At 42.3% G+C, this 20,863-nt stretch overlaps 1 protein-coding gene across 3 annotated transcripts in view; it reads right to left on the bottom strand.

Moving 5' to 3' along the window:
• Positions 1–20,863, bottom strand: part of CABP5 (calcium binding protein 5) — a 25,183-nt gene extending 4,320 nt beyond the window's left edge. Inside the window, exons 1-4 of one of the 3 annotated variants that reach the window (XM_077447463.1) lie at positions 20,558–20,863; positions 15,818–15,964; positions 12,383–12,413; positions 9,700–9,843 (exon numbers count right to left, since the gene is read on the bottom strand). In XM_077447463.1, coding sequence (XP_077303589.1) covers positions 9,700–9,843; positions 12,383–12,413; positions 15,818–15,964; positions 20,558–20,611 — 376 coding nt within the window. In that variant the 5' untranslated portion in view covers positions 20,612–20,863. Of the gene's footprint in view, positions 1–9,699; positions 9,844–12,382; positions 12,414–15,817; positions 15,965–17,208; positions 17,560–17,582; positions 17,934–20,557 lie in introns of those variants that run through there. The other 2 variants (XM_077447462.1, XM_077447464.1) reach the window with 2 other exon arrangements.

Genomic DNA, 20,863 nt, shown 5'->3' with positions numbered 1-20,863 from the left:
ATAGAGCTTTATTTTGGTATTTAATCACAACAGTTTTTTTTTCTAAACAAACAAAAACATTTTTTAGTAGGTAAGCATAATATTTTATAAATAGTTAATTTTTTACTGATAGGTTCCACTAATGGGCACTGATAGGCTGCACTGAAGGGTACTGATGAGGTGGCACTGATGGGCACTAATATGCGGCACTGACGGGCACTAATAGGCAGCATTAATGGGCACTGATAGGCCGCACTGATGGGCACTGATCAGGAGCAAGAACAAGTCTGTCTTTTTCTTTGATGTGGGTCTTTCAAGTGCTGTTGCCAAGGGACTGCATGGCAGGTCATCATATGTCTGGTCAAGCATGTGGTGCCCAAGCGGCTGCTGTTCTGGACACGCTTGATCCGCTTCAGACATAGGTTGCAAACAGCAATGGTGCGATCTGCTGCACAAGTATCGAAAAAGGCCCACACCAAGGAACTTTTAAAAGTGAGTGGGGAGTCAGCACCGCTCCGAAACCTGTGGAGCTCTGCAGTGTAATGCAATAGGGTGGCTGCCCTTAAGCTGCCCCCTAGAGGACATCCTGCCTCATTGGAGTTGTGCCTCCTCCTCTCAGGCACCCAAGTACAGTCAGTGACCTCATCATCCCCTCCCTCCTCGTCACTGGAGCAAACTTGACAGTATGCTGAAGCTGGGGGAACATGACTGCCCGATGCAATAAGCCGCTTTGGCAGCTGCGTTGGAAGACAAACTACTCTGAGCCTGGGTGACAGAGGATAATGAGGATGAGGACGGCTTTGTCATCCACTCCACCAACTCTTCTGCATGTTCAATAACACAGCCAGCAGCAGAAAAAAAGGACAAGTGTGCTCCAAGGCCCCTGCAGAGGATGCACCATGTCCACGACCATCACTGTTGACTGTAGACACAAAGGCTGCTTGCCCTCTTTTAGTGGCCTGTGAGCATCTGCATCTCCTTGGTGGCCTTGTGGACATGATGAATATTTTGTTTTGTAACACCACACTACACTGTATTAGACACTGTGTACACTGCCTGCACTGTATTAGAAACTGTACAATGGCTGCACTGTAGAAATAGAAATAGTACACCACGGAATGCACTGTAGATATAGTCTACACTGGATGTATATATATATATATATATATATATATATATATATATATATATATATATATATATATATATATATATATATATATATATATATATACAGTATATATATATACGTATATATTAGACTGACTGTATATATATATATATATATATATATATATATATATATATATATATATATATATCAAATACACTGCCACTAACTGAATAACCTGCCTGCTTAATCTAAATCAAGCTATCGCTCTGTCCACACCAACAACACTACACACGGCCGCCGTGTAAACAGCCTTATATAGTGTGGGGTGTGGACTCAGTCCCCATGAGCATTGATTGGCCAAAGGCACCCTGCCTTTGGCCAATTATGGTTCTCTTAGCAGAGGGCGCTGTGATTAGCCAAAGCATGCAGGTCAGGTGCATGCTTTGGCCAATCATCATACAGCAATGCACTGCAATCTCGCAGTGCATTATGGGGTGTTCCGCAGTGCTCTAATTTGCCACAAACGCCCCATAATGTTCACGCTTCGGCAAATGGGCGAACATCAAGCTCATCCCTAACGGGCACTGATGGGCAGTACTGATGAATGGCACTGATGGACACAAATAGGCGGTACTGATAGGGACTGATAAGCAGTACTGATGGGCACTGATGGGCATCATTGATAATCAGGGCACCGATGCCCGGAATATGCCCCCTGTCACACTTGCCGGTTACTGCCTCTCCTCTCCTCACACTGTGACAACGCGGCAAGTGTGTTTACATGTGATCAGCTGTGATTGGACATAGCTGATCACATGATAAAGGGCCGATTTGATTGGCCCTTTACCCCCCTTTCTGATGAGCTGTGTCCAGGCACACCGTGATCACAGATCCTTCCCAACAGAGGCGGCTCTCTAATTAGGCAAATTAGGCAACCGCCTCAGGCCTCGCAAATCCTAGGGGCCCCATAGCTGCCTAATTTACCTATACCTCACCCTTTCCAGCATGCGTGCGGGCTATTTTTGTTCCCGCACGCTGCCCGCAAGCTCTACTTTTTACCGCAAAGAGAGCTGAGTCAGCGGACATCTCTCCCCCAGTCCCCAGCTGCCTGACACACACAGAGTCCATGGAGTGAACTGAACCCGCCCCTCCTTTTCCTGCTGTGTGATGTTTCCTGTGTACACAGAGGAGGAGGGAGAGGCCACACTGCCAAGACAAAGCTGCTCGTCTGAGCCTGCTTGAACTAATGCAAGTGAGTTTCCAGAGGAGGGGGGGGCAAGCCTACAGTTCACTTTGAATGATTTGGGGGGAGAGGATCTATTTTAGGGGGCACTTTAGGACTTATGCTACAAGGAGGCTTGGATATGAAATCCACCCCCCTTAGCACATATCCTCTCCCCCCCTCAATCAAAGAGATAATGTCTGCCACCGAGGGGGCCCTTGGCACCCCACAAGTCATGTGCACAATTGCTCCAGGTGCCCAAACACAGGAACATGCTGTGCGTTCTGTGCAATGCACATGTGACCCCCGTGCAATTTCAGCCCAATTATGTCTGCACACTCTCTGACCATCTCCTGTATCATGTCTGCAGTCTCTGATCATCTCCTGTATCACATCTGCAGTCTCTGACCATCTCTTGTTTCATGTCTGCAGTCTCTGACCATCTCCCATATCATATCTGCAGTCTCTGACCATCTCCTGTATCATGTCCGCACACTCTCTGACCATCTCTTGTATCATGTATGCAGTCTCTAACCATCTCTTGTATCATGTATGCAGTCTCTGACCATTTCCTGTAGTATATCTGCAGTCTCTGACCATCTATTGTATCATGTATGCAGTCTCTGACCATTTCTTGTATCATTTCTGCAGTCTCTGACCATCTCTTGTATCATGTTTGCAGTCTCTGGCTGTCTACTCTAGTATCTCTGCATCTGACTGAGCCCTGCACGGTGCACCTGAGTGGTGGTCAGTAACAGTGTAGCAAGGCCAGTCTCAGGGGTAATTGCTGATATAGGGGGCAGTGAATACAGTAAGGTAAGGGGGTACTGATATAAAGGTTCCCCGTTATATATCAGTAAGCCCCCCCCTTTACCTTGTGCATTCACTCAGCGGATGGTGCTCTATGGTGACCAGAGTTCTCCCCACATTAGAGTTTCCATTTTAAATGCAAGTTGGAACTCTGTGGACAATGACATAAAGGGGAACTCTGATATAAGGTGATCTCGTCACCAGAGCCCCTCCTTACATCAGAGGTCCCCCTTACACCAAAGTCTGCAACATTCCCCCTTACATCAAATTTCCCCCTTGCACTGTAAGGGGGAAACTCTGATGTAAGGGGGAACTCTGTGTTGGGTTATATTAACCTGGCCTTCATGTAAAAGGAGAAATATGGTTTTGACTCTTGTTATACCTTAAACATATTGCTAGTAGCAGCTGCACAAATGTTATCTATATTTGTGTGCGTGTAATATATATATATATTTGTAATATAATATATATGCAGTGTATATATATATTTGATTAAAAAATAATTGGTTAGAGAAAGTTCTAGAAACTGTAAATTCATAATTCATAGGATTTAATGCTCTTAATATATGCAAGTTATACCGTTAATTTTTATCGCTTGAATTATTTTTCCCATTATGGGAGTTAGTGGGGCCTCATGTCTAAGGTTTGCCTAAGGCGGTGATGGCGAACCTTGGCGCCCCAGATGTTTTGGAACTACATTTCCCATGATGCTCCTGCACTCTGCAGTGTAGTTGAGCATCATGGGAAATGTAGTTCTAAAACATCTGGAGTGCCAAGGTTCGCCATCACTGGCCGAATGCCTCACAAAACCTAGAGCTGCCCACCAGGGGGCACACAGGAAGCTCATTCTCGGGAGGACGTCAGTAGATGCCCTCTTGGAATTGTGCGACTGCGCTGTAGCCATCATTTTCAGCTATAGCGCGGTGGGAAAGAGGATACTGGAAAAATCGGTGAATCCTGGGTGAACATTGAGTGAATATTGGGTGAAAATATTTATAAAATATATTTAGAAATAATATCATGATATTTCGAAATACATAATTTTGCAGTGCATTTTATGTTGGGCATAAGGCTTGATTCACACCTACAGGTGCAAGCAAGCTCAAATGTGTTTTTGTTTTTTTTTGCGCATTGAAAATGCAGAAAATATGTCTCTGACTCTAAAAACGTATGAACCACATGGCGCTGTAGGTGCATTGTAGATGCATGGGGGTGCACTTAAAATTTTTAATGAGTGGCCACGTGTCTTGTTAAATTCCCTTCTGCAAAAAAGTTTTATCCCTATGGTGGGGTCACCAGTATGGTATTTGTCAATTTAAATCATATCCCCTCTCTTCTCTTCTCTTCTCTTCTCTTCTCTTCTCCAGGGAGAGTAAGTTCAGTGGTTGCAACCTTTCCCCATAACTAATATCCTCCAGACCCTTTATCAGCTTTGTTGCCCTTCTTTGTGGTCGCTCCATTTCCAGTACATCCTTCCTGAGGACTGGTGCCCAGAACTGGACAGCATACTCCAGGTGCGGCCGGACCAGAGTCTTGTAGAGCGGGAGAATTATAATTTTATCTCTGGAGTTGATCCCCTTTTTAATGCCAATATTCTGTTTGCTTTGTTAGCAGCAGCTTGGTGAGCCTATCATCTACTAGGACCCCCAGGTCCTTTTCTATCCTAGATTCCCCCAGAGGTTCTCCCCCCAGTGTATAAATTGCATTTATAGTTTTGCCACCCAAATGCATTATTTTACATTTTTCTACATTAAACCTCATTTGCCATGTAGTTGCCCAACCCATTCATTTGTTCAGATCTTTTTGCAAGGTTTCCACATCCTGCAGAGAAGTTATTGCCCTGCTTAGCTTAGTATCATCCGCAAATACAGAGATTGAACTATTTACCCCATCCCCATCCTCCAGGTCGTTTATGAACAAATTAAATAGGATTAGTCCCAGCACAGAACCCTGAGGGACCCCACTACCCACCCCTGACCATTCCGAGTACTCCCCATTTATCACCACCCTCTGAACTCACCCTTGCAGCCAGTTTTCAATCCATGTACTTACCCTATGGTCCATGCCAATGGACCTTTCTTTGTACAGTAAACATTTATGGGGAACTGTGCCAAACGCTCTTGCAAAATCCAGATACACCACGTCTACGGGCCTTCCTTTATCCAGATGGCAACTCACTTCCTCATAGAAGGTTAATAGATTGGTTTGGCAAGAATGATTCTTCATGAATCCATGCTGATTACTGCTAATGATACCGTTCTCATTACTAAAATCTTGTATATAGTCCCTTATCATCCCGTCTAAGAGCTTGCATACTATTGATGTTAGGCAAACTGGTCTGTAATTCCCAGGGATATATTTTGGGCCCTTTTAAATATTGGTGCTACATTGGCTTTTCTCCAATCCCCTGGTACCATTCCAGTCAGTATACTGTCAGTAAAAATTAGGAACAATAGTCTGGCAATTACTTGACTGAGTTCCCTAAGTACCCTCGGGTGCAAGCCATCCGGTCCGGTGATTTATTAATGTTAAGTTTCCCAAGTCTATTCATAATTCTATCCTCTGTTAGCCATGAGTGTGCTTCCTGTGGTGTGTCATGAGGATAAGCACTGCAGTTTTCGTTAATAAAGCCCCGTAGATTCTCTTGTGAAGACTGAAGAGAAGAATAAATTCAATACCTTCGTCATCTCCCCATCCTTTGTAACCAGATATCCTTCCTCAATCTTTATGGGGCCAATATGGTCTGTCCTTCCCACTGTTTACATACTTTTTTTTTGCTCTCATCGGCTGTGTGTCTTACATGTTCTATCTTAGTCACCCTAATTGCACCCTTACATATCTTATTGCAATCTTTATAAAGTCTGAATGCTGATGATGATTCCTGAACCTTGTATTTTTGAAGGTCTTCTCCTTTGCTTTTATATGCATTTTTACATTGAAGTTAAGCCATCCTGGACTTTTGTTTGCTCTTTTAAATTTATTACCCAATGGGATGCATTGGCTAATGCCCTTATTTAATATGCTCTTAAAGCAAACCATCTCTCCTCCATGTTCTTTGTTCCTAAGATTTTAATCTCAATTTATGCCTTTTAACAAGGTTCGTAGTTTAGGGAAGTTGGCTCTTTTGAAATTTGGTGTCTTTGTATTCCGCTTACGTTTCCTATTGTGTGATTTTTACTGAAGCCAATTGACCTGTGATCGCTGTTTCCTAAATTGCCCTGTATTTCCACATCCGTGATAAGGTCTGTATTGTTGGTAATCAATAGATCTAGTAATGCTTTATTTCTAGTTGGGGCATTTACCATCTGACCCATGAAATTGTCCTGCAAGACATTTAGGAACTGGTGAGCCTTAGACAAACGTGTGGTTCCCTCTGCCCTGTCTATGTCTGAATAATTAAAATCCCCCATTATGATGACACGTCCTATCCTTGCTGCTAATCTAAATTGTGATAGGAGGTCCACCTCCGCCTCCTCCCTCAGGTTAGGTGGCCTATAGCATACTCCCAGTATTATTTTCCCCTTAGCTTCATCCCATTGGAGCTCTACCTCTACCTACCTCTACCTCCACCTCCTCCCTAGCTCCCTTAGTGATGTCATCTCTTACATTCACTTGTACATGTAACGTGCTTGGTTTTAAGGAAGCCTACTTAAAAAAATAGGCTGTCGAAGCACCACAACATCCAACAAAATGGATACACAGCATTTTTGACAACACATCACCAATGAAGAAGCACAACTCTTCTCAATGACACCAAGGGTGGGGCACAATTCCTCCCATTGCCAACAATTATAGGGCCCAATGACATTAATGATGGGGCACAATTCCTCCCAATGCCACCAATAATGGGGCACAATTCCTCCCAATGATAGCAACAATGGGGCATAGTTCCCCCCACTGACACTAATGAAGATGTACAATTCCTCCCAATGACACCAACTATGGGGCACAATTTCTCCCAATGATGGGGCACAATTCCTCCCAATGACACCAATGATGGGTCATTCGTTTTTTCCCACTGGCGTCAGGACCTTTTCTACTCAAAGAGGCCACAGTCTGGCCCCTCTAAAGTCTGAAGGACAGTAAACTGGCCCTTCATTTGGAAAGTTTGAATATCCCTGAGCTAGTCCTTGTCCCGGCTCTTTCATTCATAGGATTCCAGTTCTTTCAATCATGGAGGCTCACATGCTGGTGTTACCTAGGGTGATCTGCAGCCCACTTCTCCAGACTAACATCCACCGATGAAAGCATTTGATATTTGCATTACTGCTCCCAAGAGACAGCCCGCTGTTTGTATCAGGTCTGAGGGTTCTTGAGAGGAGTACTGAGGCCGGGTGCTGTGATGTTCTCAGAAAGCTCTGTACGGACCCCTGCCAGCCCCTCTCACCTACCAAGATCTGCATTGCAGAAGCAGAGAGACCCAGTAATGATATAACTGGGTCTATAATAAGATATGTAATGAAAACAGAATAGTTTTATGTAAAACCTTCCCCACCACATTTTAGCCAAAAGATGGCTACAGTGCTGTCATCCAATTCTGGGATGTTCTCCATGAACCCCTCCTCCTGTGCACCCCCTGGAGCAGCATGCTGTGTGACTGCTCTGTGACCCTATACCATGTGATGATCTGTGTCCAATCACAGCTGATCACATGCAACACAGACTAGCCGGTTATCAGAAGTCCTTCCTGCCATGCTGTGTCTGTGGGAGGAAAGGAGAATCTTTAACCGGCAAGCCTGGAAGAACATTGTTTACACTGATAATTAGGTCAGCCCTATCAGTGTCAATCAGTGCCGCCTATCAGTGCCATCAATGTAGCCTCATCAGTTGCCATCAGTGCAGTCTATCAGTGCTCATCAGTACCGCCTATCAGTGCCCATCAATGCAGTCTTATCAGTGCCCATCAGTGCAACCTATAAGTGCCCATCAGTGCCACCTATCAGTGCCCACCAGTGCAGCATATCAGTGCCCATCAATGCAGCCTTATCAATACCCATCAGTGCAGCCCATCGTGCCGCCTTATCAGTGCCCATCAGTGCAGCCTATCAGTGCCCACCAGTGCCGCCTATTAGTCCCCACCAGTGCTGCCTATTAGTGCCCACCAGTGTCGCCTATCAGTGCCCAACAGTGCCGCCTGTCAGTGCTCATCAATGCAGCCTTATCAATGTCCATCAGTGCAGCCTATCAGTGCCCATCAATGCAGCCTATCAGTGCCAATCAGTGCCGCCTATCATTGCCTGTCAGTGCAGCTTCATCAGCGCACATTAGTGAAGAAGAAAAATTACTTATGTAGCGCCTACCCCGATTTTCCAGGAGTCTGATGGTGACTACCGGGGGTAGGGATGGCTGACATACATTCTCAGGTTGCAGGTTTGTGGGCATGGTGGGTGATGAACAAGAAAGAAAGTTGGGTGGCAGTCACTTTTATGCTTTATACAAGAGAGCAGGTTTATTTCTCAAACAGGAAAAATGTGGAAGAGAGGGGATAGGGCACAGGACACCCTTAGTAACAATCAGCAACAGACAAATTGGCAGATTCCTTAGACAAAAATAGGTGAGATAAGACAGACAACAGTACAGGAAAAAAGAGTCTTTAGGCTGAACCAGCACAACTGTACTTTGTAGGACAGGCTGTCTCCTATAGTAACTGAACTTTACTCACAGCTTCATACTCAGATTTCCTTGGATGAATTCTCTCTGAATTCCTCCTAGCCAGTTCATAGCCTCCAGCTCATGAATGAGTCCCTTCTCGTGCTTCCTTAGAACTCCATTCCTCTCAGAATCATTTCCGGATCTTTGGCAGGCTTTTCTCTGCATAAACTTTAACACCCGCCCATGGACAGGCCTAGCAGCCAGCAGCCACCTGGATAGGCCTCAGTCTTCAGGCCTAGCAGCCAGGAACTGTACACACATCCACCCAGGCCGCAGCCCTGGGTGGGAACACTGACAATCACCTGACTTCTTTCCATTAAGTCGTTTTTTCCCAGCATTAATAGCAGCAACAATGATTGGCTGAGAATGTATGCTTATCCATAACTTGGGTATACTGTAGCTCATCATACTAATGTCAAAGGCAACAGTGCCACCTACTGACAAAAGGGAGAAGCCACAACTTAATAGAATTAGAACAGAAGTCATTTGACCACTAAAGACTACAAATTAGCCAAGCTAGCTACCACCCAGCATAACCAAAGTTACCTGCAGCCTTACTCTAGGACAAGGGTGCTACACTTACTTACAAAATTTTATAACAGAAACGAAGAAAACCTTTTTTTTTCCAAATTTGCGGTCTTTTTTCATTATTCATTGATAACTACCACCAAAAGAAAGCTCTGTCTGTCTCAAAAAAAATCATTAAAATGTAATGTGCAACAGCACTGAAAGCTAAAAATGGGCCTGGGCAAGAAGGGGGTGAAAGTGCCCAGTATTGAAGTGGTTAAAAATGTCATTATGATATTGATGAGGGGGAGGGGTAAAACCAGGGAAGGCAAAATAGAAGCAAACTAAACTACACCTTTAAAGCATGACCCCGGGTAGGTGTCTGTACATTGCGTGTCCCCCCACCAGCACTCACGGTTCATGTTGATCTGCTGCGATAACTCGATCAGCTCCATCTCTGTTGGCATGTATCCCATAATCCTCATCAGGTTGCCGAGGTCCTTGCAGGTGATGAAGCCATCTTTGTCTTTGTCAAACTCTACAAAGGCATCGCGGAGCTCTGCGGAGAGGAAGAGAGAGAGAGATGGTGTGCTTTGTGTATTCCTTACAGATCTGTGCAGGAGCTTCCTGCAATAAAGATCGCTCACTGCTGCTCTCTCTCCTTGTGCCGGGTGACTGGTCTTGTCTCCGCCCCCCTCCTGTAGTTCTCTCCAGGCAGCCTTTAGTGGGTGGAGCCTGCTGAGTCCCTCCCACAGCTCTGCTCTGGGGATAATATCACTGCTACTTTTTACAAGGTAATATCTGTTTTTTGCAAAAGGCATTTGGTGCACACAAAAGTTAATATGTATCCTTTGCGGATATTGAGTAATATATTTAAAGTTCAGCTTTACAGGAAAAAGGCAAGATCGGGTTGAAGTGGTTCTAAAGGCTGAAGGTTCAAGGCTGTCAATCAATGACAGCCAATGAGCCAATGAGGAGAGAGTGTGGGTTGGCCAAGTCATGGGAAATCATGAGAAGCAGGTCAGGAGCGAGCACACAGCGGTGCTCCTAGCCCCCCTTACACCAGGGCCCCTATTAGGGTGCCCCTTACATCAAGTGTCCCCATCAGAGTGCCCCTTACATCAAGGTCCTCATCAGAGTCCTCTCCTAAATTAGGGTCCCCATCAGTTCCATATTGCACCAAGGTCTCCATCAGAGTCCCCCTTACATCAACTGTCCCCATCAGAGTGCCTCCTACATCAGGTATCCCCATCAGAGTGCCTCCTACATCAGGTGTCCCCATCAGAGTGCCCCCTACATCAAGTGTCTCCATCAGAGTGCCCCCTACATCAGGTTTCCCCATCAGAGTGTCCCCTTACATCAGGTGTCCCCATCAGAGTGCCCCCTACATCAGGTTTCCTCATCAGAGTGCCCCTTTACATCAGATGTCCCAGTCAGAGTGCTCCCTACATCAGGTGTCCTCATTAGAGTGCCCCCTTACATCAGATGTCCCCATCAGAGTGCCCCCTACATCAGATGTCCCCATCAGAGTGCCCCCTACATCAGGTGTTCCCATCAGAGTGCCACCTACATCAGGTGTGCTCACCTGAGTGCCCCCTACATAAGGTGTCCTCATTAGAGTGCCCCCCTTACATCAGATGTCCTCATTAGAGTCCCACCCTTACATCAGATGTCCTAATTAGAGTACCCCCTTATATCAGATGTCCCCATCAGAGTACCCCCTTACCTCAGGTGTCCCCATCAGAGTGCCCTCTTACATCAGGTGTCCCCATCAGAGTGCCACCTACATCAGATGTCCCCATCAGAGTGCCCCCTACATCAGGTGTGCACATCAGAGTGCCACCTACATCAGGTGTTCCCATCAGAGTGCCCCCTTACATCAGGTGTTCCCATCAGAGTGCCCCCTACATCAGGTTTCCCCATCAGAGTGCCCCCTTACATCAGGTGTTCCCATCAGAGTGCCCCCTACATCAGGTGTCCCCATCAGAGTGCCCCCTACATCAGGTTTCCCCATCAGAGTGCCCCCTTACATCAGGTGTTCCCATCAGAGTGCCCCCTACATCAGGTTTCCCCATCAGAGTGCCCCTTTACATCAGATGGCCCAGTCAGAGTGCCCCCTACATCAGGTGTCCTCATCAGAGTGCCCCCTACATCAGGTGTCCTCATTAGAGTACCCCCTTACATCAGGTGTGCCCATCAGAGTGCCACCTACATCAGGTGTGCTCACCTGAGTGCCCCCTACATCAGGTGTCCTCATCTGAGTGCCCCCCTTACATCAGATGTCCTCATTAGAGTCCCACCCCTACATCAGGTTTCCCCATCAGAGTGCCCCCTTACATCAGGTGTTCCCATCAGAGTGCCCCCTACATCAAGTGTCTCCCTCAGAGTGCCCCCTACATCAGATGTCCCCATCAGAGTACCCCCTTACCTCAGGTGTCCCCATCAGAGTGCCCCCTTACATCAGGTGTCCCCATCAGAGTGCCCCCTACATTAGGTGTCCCCATCAGAGCGCTCCCTACATCAGGTGTCCCCATCACAGCGCTCTCTTACATCAATTGCCCCCATAAGCTTGGCTCATGGATCAGTGGATGCACCCTCTCAGAGACCCAGCACCCCCCTAGATCTGAGCCTCGTGTGATCGGATCCTAAAGGTAAACTTGGATTAGGATTTTTATTTTTCCTCAGTTGGAATTTATCAGGCTGGAGACACTTTAAAGGAGTAGTCAATAAGGGGCACAATGGGCAAGCTGCCATTCACCCACTACAGCCAATCAGAACCATTTTTTTATTGACCCAACAACGAGCTGCCATAGCTCACATTGTATCACGTGTGGCCTTGGCACATGCCAACCTATGGAGTACAGTATATGTGTGTGTTGCCAATTGCATAGCATGGCAACCCAATGCATACATTATACAGTAGATTTTAATGCATCTGCGCTAGAGCACGCCACAGTGCACGCTCCATGCCTTGCATTGCTAAGAATAGTGTGATGTTTCATACATTGAAGCATGTGGACGGCGCCCACATTGGCCTTTTGTAACGCAACACACCTTGAAAATGTAAGGGGAACATAAGCAGCAGAAATGATTTTTACCTTCAATCTCATCTGTTCCCAACTCCCGATACTGTGAAAAAAAAGAGAAGACTGTGAGAAAAGGAAAGCAGATCGCCACACACAGACATTCATCAATCTCAGAACCGGTTCACACTGGGACGACGTGTCAGGCGACTTATCCCCCTGACTAGTCGCGCCCCGTTCTGTACAATGGAACCATTCTAATAGGACTGACTCAAGTCTTAGAAAAGGTTCCTGTACTAATTTGGGGGCGACTTGAGGCGACTTGCATTGACTTCTATACAGAAGTCGTTTTGCAAGTCGCCGCTGATTGTGTACAGGTCGCCTGAGGCAGTCGCGCTGCAAGTCGTGCTGCTTCAGTGTGAACCGACCCTTAGGATATGAAGATTGCTACAAAGTTTACAGCTCCTCCCACCAGCCATGATTTGCCTGCATTGCACCGAGAAGCACAGAGACCCGGTGATGACATCACTGTGTATATAATAAGGTGTATAATGAAAACAGAAAGGTTTACATAAACATTGCATTAGCATGTTAATGTCAGGTTCTAGACATCTGCACCACCGGAAAATGTGTTTCATTTAGTTTTCATCTCATTCGTTTTTTTTTTTTTCTCTTTTATGGGATTATTCATTATGATCGGCATTCATAACTTTGCATATTTCTTAACTTTGGATGCATTCGTATTCGTTACCTTCACTAACAGTTACTTTAGCCAAATTGGAAAGGAAATTCCAATAAAAATGTAAATCTGATCTATTGCAAATTAGCTGCCATGGTGCAGAGACCTGAATAGAAGAATTACTGACTTTAGCTATTTTATCTAGAATTTAATCATTTATAATCATAAATAATAAATATTAATAATAATAAAAACAATAATAATAGTTAATAATTTAATTATAATAGAAAATCCGAAAAACTAAATTATCGGAAAATAATCAATTCGTTAAAATTGTAGGTTAAATCATTTATCGTTCATTTGGATTTTCGTTTTTTCGGGTTTTCGTTCATTCGGTTTTCATTTATTTGGATTTTCGTTCTTTTGGGTTTTCTTTCATTCGGGTATTTATTCATTCGGATTTTTGTTCTTTCAGGTTTTCATTCTTGCAGGTTTTTATTCATTTGCATTTTCTTTCTTTCGGGTTTTTATTCTTTCAGGTTTTCATTCTTTTGTGTTTTCGTTCTTTCAGGTTTTTATTCGGATTTTCGTTCCTTCGGGTTTTCTTTCATTCAGGTTTTCGTTCATTCAGGTTTTCACTCATTTGGGTATTCATTCATTCGGATTTTTGTTCTTTCGGGTTTTTATTCATTTGGATTTTTGTTCTTTCAGGTTTTTATTCTTTCAGGTTTTCGTTCTTTTGTGTTTTCAATCTTTCCGGTTTTTATTCATTCGGATTTTCGTTCTTTCAGTTTTTATTCATTCGGATTTTCGTTCTTTATGGTTTTCGTTCATTCAGTTTTCATTCATTTGGATTTTCGTTAATTTGGGTTTTTGTTCACGGATTTTCATTCTCTCGGGTTTTCGTTCATTTGGTTTTCATTCATTTGGATTTGCGTTCTTTCGGGTTTTCTTTCATTTGGGTTTTCGCTAATTCGGGTATTTGTTCATTCGGATTTTTGTTCTTTCAGGTTTTCATTCTTTCTGCTTTTTATTCATTTGGGTTTTCGTTCATAGATTTTCGTTCTTTTGGGTTTTCATTCATTCGGTTTTCAGTCATTTGGATTTTCATTATTTCGGGTTTTCTTTCATTCGGGTTTTCACTCATTTGGGTATTCATTCAATCAGATTTTTGTTCTTTTAGGTTTTCATTCTTGCGGGTTTTTATTAATTTGGATTTTTGTTCTTTTAGGTTTTCATTCTTTCCGGTTTTTATTCTTTCAGGTTTTCGTTCTTTTGTGTTTTTGTTCTTTCGGTTTTTATTCATTCGGATTTTCGTTCTTTGGGGTTTTCATTCATTTTGTTTTTCGTTCTTTTGGATTTTCGTTCATTCGGTTTTCATTTATTTGGATTTTCGTTCTTTCGGGTTTTCTTTAATTTGGGTTTTTGTTCTTTTTTGGATTTTCCTTCTTTCGGGTTTTCGTTCTTTCTGCCAATTTGTATGCATTTGTCAAAAGAGTCTTTTGTTCATTCAGATGCTTCCAATTAAACGAATGTGCCGAATTTCATCTGAAAACAACTGTGGGTCACAAATGCGTTTTGGTGCAGTGCGATTTTGTAAAAGGGTCAGGGACTTCTTTTCTGCGTTTCTTGCACATTGAAATGAATGGGCTGTCTTACATGGGAACTAACTGAAACGCACATGTGCTCCGGCTGACGCAGAGGTGTGAACCAAAGCTAAAACATTCTTCTTATTGGATATAGCCGATCTTGCTTTTAAAATGAGCATTTATTCCTTACATCTTCCTTCCCCTCTTTCCTTTAGACTGTAAGCTCTTGTGGCAAAAGCCCTGTACATGTATATTTTATCTTTCTTGCAGCTTGTGAACCACAACCACCGCGCACAACATGTCGTGTGTTACAGAAATAAAGTGTAAAATAAGAGTATAACAAAATCATATAAAAAGATAAATTAGAATGAATAAATAAGGATTGCAATCCCCAGCATGACCTTCCAGTTTAGTGCTGACTGGGCATTCTGGGAGTTGTAGTTCCTCAACAGCAGTACACCAGAGGCTGCAGTCACTGAGTACATATATAGGCCTCTACTATAGGGAGGCCAAAAAAATGTTTTTTTGAATCTAAATTAGCAATAACATTCATGACTGACAGTCTTTAAAAACATCACAGGCTGATATAATGCAGTAATTATTTGCTTTACATTTAAGCTTTCAGTGCCAAGTAATCAGCAGTGGAAAAGTGGCAAAAAGTGGCAAAAGTGGCAAATAATCAGCAGTGGATACTCACCCCTCCACGGTCCCTCACACTCAGCTCCTCCGCAGTTTCCTCAGCTTCTCCTCCTGGGCCAACCCGATCAACCTCCTGTCCTCACTGGCTGGGAGGAGAAGCCAGAAAAGAATAGTGAATATTGATTTGGTAGTGTCACAAAGGGACGAATTTGGGGCACAGTGCTCTGTGCCCCGAGCCCAACCCTTTTCCAGCCAATTAGAGCCTCAGGCTCTAATCATGTGGCTTGAAAAAAAATAAAAACTGATAGAAACCTATGAGTCCGGTGCCCCAAATGCAAACTAGGGGGGCGGCACCCCTTTTGAACCGGCCGCTCATGCTGTTTAAACTAATAGTAAACCTTTCGAAATTCAGAGGGGAGGACAACTGATGGACAAATTAGTGATTGCAGGCAACACAGACAGTTCCTCTTTCAGACACTTCTGAAAAAGTCTAGTGACCCTTACATCTTATTCCACCAATCAAATCCAAAGCCAACAGCTGACAGTTATAAGAGGCAGTTTTTCATTTCAGACCCCGTACAGGTAATATTGGCAGATACTCACCCCCTGCTTCTCCGCAATGCCCTTACGTAGGAAGATACAAGCTGGGCCAAATCCCTGCATGCCAGTGCCAAGGGTCAGGACTGGTAATGCCAACTCGGGGTCTGTAATAGCAATCTTCCGGCGAAACCTCGACACCGCTCCTACCGCCTAGGAGAGAAGAGTGGAGGAGTCAAGAAAAAATGTAAAATAATCCAATGTAATTGTGAGAGATCTGCTGGGAGTTCTGTTAAATAAATGTAAATGTAGATAGATAGATAGATAGATAGATAGATAGATAGATAGATAGATAGATAGATAGATAGATAGAGTGCTGCACAAACTATTGGGACTATATACTGTAAATCCTGTATTATAATAATAGATAATATATAGATAGATAATGGAAAGATTATAGGCATATACTGTATATAAAGAGACAGATAGATAGAAAGATAGATAGATAGATAGATAGATAGGTAGATAGATAGATAGATAGATAGAGTGCTGCACAAACTTTTCCAACTTTATAAACACTATTATAATTATAATAAGAATAATATATAGAGATAGATAGATCGATAGATAGATAGATCGATAGATAGATAGATAGATAGATAGATAGATAGATAGATAGATAGATAGATAGATAGATAGATAGAAAAATGTAAAATAATCCAATGTGATTGTGAGAGATCTGCTGGAAGTTATGTTAAATAAATGTAAATGTAGATAGATAGATAGATAGATAGATAGATAGATAGATAGATAGATAGATCACATATCCATCTCTCACACATGAATGTACCCGGCACTGATATATTATTGTATCTATTATTTGGATTTTGTTGTATACTTTTAACAATGAATTTGGTGGTAACAGCTGGCAATATCTCCTCTATTCAAGAACATTCCTGAATGTATCTACCTCTAAACATACGATGTCCTTCATGTCTTAACCTATGAAAATCTCCTGAATGATATGTTTATTGAATATATTGAATATACGCATTATGTGCGGAGTGCCACCTTTATACCATCTATAGTAGAAGGACGAGATATATATTATATCTATTATATTAGAATTCTATTTATAAGGTTACTAGTTAGCTACATTATCATTTTAGTTATAGTTTTGTTCATGCTGTATATTCTGATACATAAGATGCCATTTTGTTATCTATAAAAGTAATTAAATAAAACATTTTAAGAGCTTGTTTATAATAATAAACACGAGAGGTAGGAAAACCGGGGTCTCAGTGACCAAACAGATCCTTTAATTTTCACAAAGAGCACCAGATAAACCTCACTGGTCAACATGGTAAACAACACATTTTCATTCAAATTTATTTTCCTGTGTTTTTTATAAACAGCCTGCATAGCACCCAAAACAACTCAACGAGATTGTCACCCACCTTTTTCCCGAAACGTGAACCCTTCTTCCCTACACGGGTATCGACCAACAAGGATCAAAAGACAGAAAACAGAATGTAGACAGCTCGGCGAGCAATGGAGCTACAAGGGTAGAGCAGTGTTGGTTGATGAAGGTCACTCAGGAGTCAACAATTTTTTGGAAGAACATCGAAAAAGACACAACGAAGGGCAAGGGTACGGACGAGCATGAGACCGGGTAGTCTAAACAATAAGATCGGCTGATTAAAAAAGGCTACGAAAGAGGTAGATGTTGACATGGAAATGAGAGCGTAGACGATGGATGCCACAGGAGCTATGGGAGTGGATTGGTTTTAGAGATCACCAGAAAGAGGATAAGACAGATTATATAACATGCCTCCTCTCGGACTCTAAACATCTGCTGAATTAAGAGCCCCCCCCTCGGCCGGGACATCTGGCGAATCAGTTTGGGATACGGAAACAGCAGCTGGGCTCCAGGAATATTAGCCGCCTGCGCTTAAATGTATGGGCTAGTCCGTTCATTTCATGTCTTCTTATACAAGTTGGATGTCCTTGTCTTGATTGTCATCGGGTTCTTCAAGGTTCTAAGGCCAACCAGAGGAGGCTTCTAGAGATATCAGACTTCTATTATCCAGCTTTTACGTCTTTGTTCACGTCAAGGTTTGTATCACCATTCACAATGTGAGCTTTGATGGTCCTAGTGGTCACCTTCAACTGTATGAACACTACTGGTCAAGAGGTGAAGGAAATAACTTTTTGGCATCTACTACACAGACTTTTGTAATGGCCCCCCCCCCCCCCCCCCCCGATTTAACAGCCACTCCTACTATTATCCACGACACCTGGTCTTCATGCCACACATGGTCATAGTCATGATATGGTCATTATGCCACACCCCCATATGCCCCTTATTTAACGTTGGTGGTGAAAGGTTTTACAAATGCAAAGCCTGAATGATACATACAACAAAAAGGCTGATATACCGTCCATCATAATTTTGTATATAAACGTCAACGTTTGCTGATGCCAATGAGTGTTAAAGGGTAATCAAGTCAAGAACAGTTGGGACAACCCGAGTATTGAGACACTTTTATTTCTGCAGAAATTAAGTTCCACGGGGGCCTCCTGTTGGCCAAACTATTAAATATAATTGCAAGGTAAAATAAAGTTGTCTTATGACCCATAAACGAAACTTCCTCAAAGTTAAGTTCTGTATTTTAAAACCACAAAAGTAGATATTTGCATCTGGGAATATCGAAACACTAAACTTGAACAATTTCCTTTTCCTCTTCACGTATCTTGTATTACTTGAGGAATATATTTTCAGCTTGACTGATTTTACCCAAAGCATAGGTGTGTATGCGCATTTATATATTTTTGCTATATTAAAAAAAAACATTTTTAAATCCTACACTTTTTTTTTAATAACTTTTTATTTCTTTTTAATTCAGTCAGTTTATCAGCATAGCCTGGGATTATCTGAACAAGCATCTTAGGACCCGATTAATATTGATGTCAACATGTCACGGCAATGCCTAAAAATTCCAATCCTGTTTAATTTCACTGACCTTTAGTAAAATTTCAACCCATTAGGTTAGGTTTTGAAAAGTCATAAAAGAAAAAAAAACAATAAAAAGTTAGATAGATAGATAGATAGATAGATGTAGGAGGGCCCCTGAGCTATCTATCTATCTATCTATCTATCTATCTATCTATCTATCTATCTATCTATCTATCTATCTATCTATCTATCTATCTAACTTTTTATTGTTTTTTTTTCTTTTATGACTTTTCAAAACCTAACCTAATGGGTTGAAATTTTACGAAAATAGATTTTGTTTTGATCACCAGCAGTGCCATTTCAAATTGAATTGTATCACCATGAAGCACCTACGATGGACAAACACAGATTTGACAAGGCAGCTAGTTCCCTTAAAATGTATAATATATCTCGAAACATTGACTGGCAGCAGAAAAAGAGCTGTGTACAACAGTTCGAGGCAACTTATGCACTTTAGAGCATGTTCAGAGATGTTTGCAACCCCTGGAGACACCTGACCATCAGAGATGTTGTGGGACTACAAACACCAGGAGGGCATTATCAGCATGGTTCTCTTTGGGTCCATAGAGTGCACCCTAGAAAGTTGATAATTCTTTTTATCATAGACTAGACCTTCCTGACCTGTAGGCACAGCAAGAAGTAAAAGGAACTCTCTCCAAAGTAAGGAAGACAGTTCCCCTGGGAACGAGTCTCCCAATTGGAAGATGTCCTCTCTTTTCGTGAATCTGTGGCAACTCAAAATGTAAAATGTTTCCCCTTACTTTCCATTCCAGAGACAATGGTCACCAAGACAAATAATTAATAATGAATTAATTAAATAATTAAATAAAATAATAAAATAATACAATTAAATTAAATCATTTAATTAATTAATTAATAATTAGGGTTAATGGGTTAGGGACATAGACATCAATAAAAACCATGCAAAGCTTCTAACTCTTTACCATTCTACCCCAAACTAAAAAAAAAAAAAACAATCTTGCATTTGAATACATTTTAAGCCAAATTAAATATAAAGATCGAAGTAATAATTCACGAAGAATATAACATAACATATAACATTTGAATCATCCATGCCTTCAAATATCCTATGAAGTATATAGAGTCTTTATTCTTAAAGATATATAGTCCCTACCAAGATAAGCTAATAGGACTTTAAAAGTGCCACACCAAAATTAAAAATTTGTACAAAAAGCTTAAAAAAGTTTAAAACAAGAAGACGACCTGACAATATGGGTTGTACAAAGAAAATGAACAATTTTTTAATTTTGCTGTGGTACCTTTAAAGCCCTATTAGTTTGTATTGGTAGCGACTATATATCTTTTAGTGTCACTTATTGGGGGAACGTGGTACAAGTAACTATGGGTTGCAGTCTGTAGTCCCCTTCCCAGTTTATTCTATAGCGTATGCATCTTTAGTCTTAAAGCAAAAGGATGGACAGGTGAAGAATGGAAACCAAAATGCCGGTCAAGTTTCCTGTCTATCCAGGTCATGGTTGAGCCAGTAGTAGAAGTCACTTTCAACTGGATTTTTTGGCAGTGTCAAAGAAATGGTTTGGATAAGCTCCAAAACGTCATCAATATTACAGAACAAGTCCGGTTGAAGGTGAACAACTCCTTTTAGCTAATGGAAACCAAAGTAGATCACTTTAAAAGGAAACAACATTGCAAGAAAGCTTTGCAATATAAATTCATGGCATAGTAAACAATATTCTGAACATAGAAACAAATGAAAAGCCCAACATAATACTATTTTACAATGAAGTTCACCACTAGGCTTTCATACTTACTTTCGGAATGACCTCTATGTGTAGGCTTTGGCCATGATTGCCCACATTACCCATCCTGCCAGTCACTCTTCACCCCAGTAGAGAGCTTCCATAAAACAAGGCATAGTGATTGGTCTCTAAACTACGCTCATTGCATTCTTGAGCATCTACCACATTCTATAGCTCCAGGTTCTAACATGTGGTGTGGTCGGCACTCTACAGCACAAATGGAGGTCGATGTGGACATCATTGATGAAAAGCCTTGTGCATCTGGTGGGGTCTGCTGGATGACTCTATGACAATTATATTCTGGAAGTGAGTGGAACT

The sequence above is a fragment of the Lithobates pipiens genome, unplaced genomic scaffold (genome assembly GCF_037356315.1).
Source record: "Lithobates pipiens isolate NorthernLeopardFrog02 unplaced genomic scaffold, aLitPip1_a1.2 Scaffold_22, whole genome shotgun sequence".
In the NCBI taxonomy this organism is placed as follows: domain Eukaryota; kingdom Metazoa; phylum Chordata; class Amphibia; order Anura; family Ranidae; genus Lithobates; species Lithobates pipiens.
Note: the sequence above shows the minus strand (reverse complement) of the source record. Positions and strands in the feature narration are given on the sequence as shown.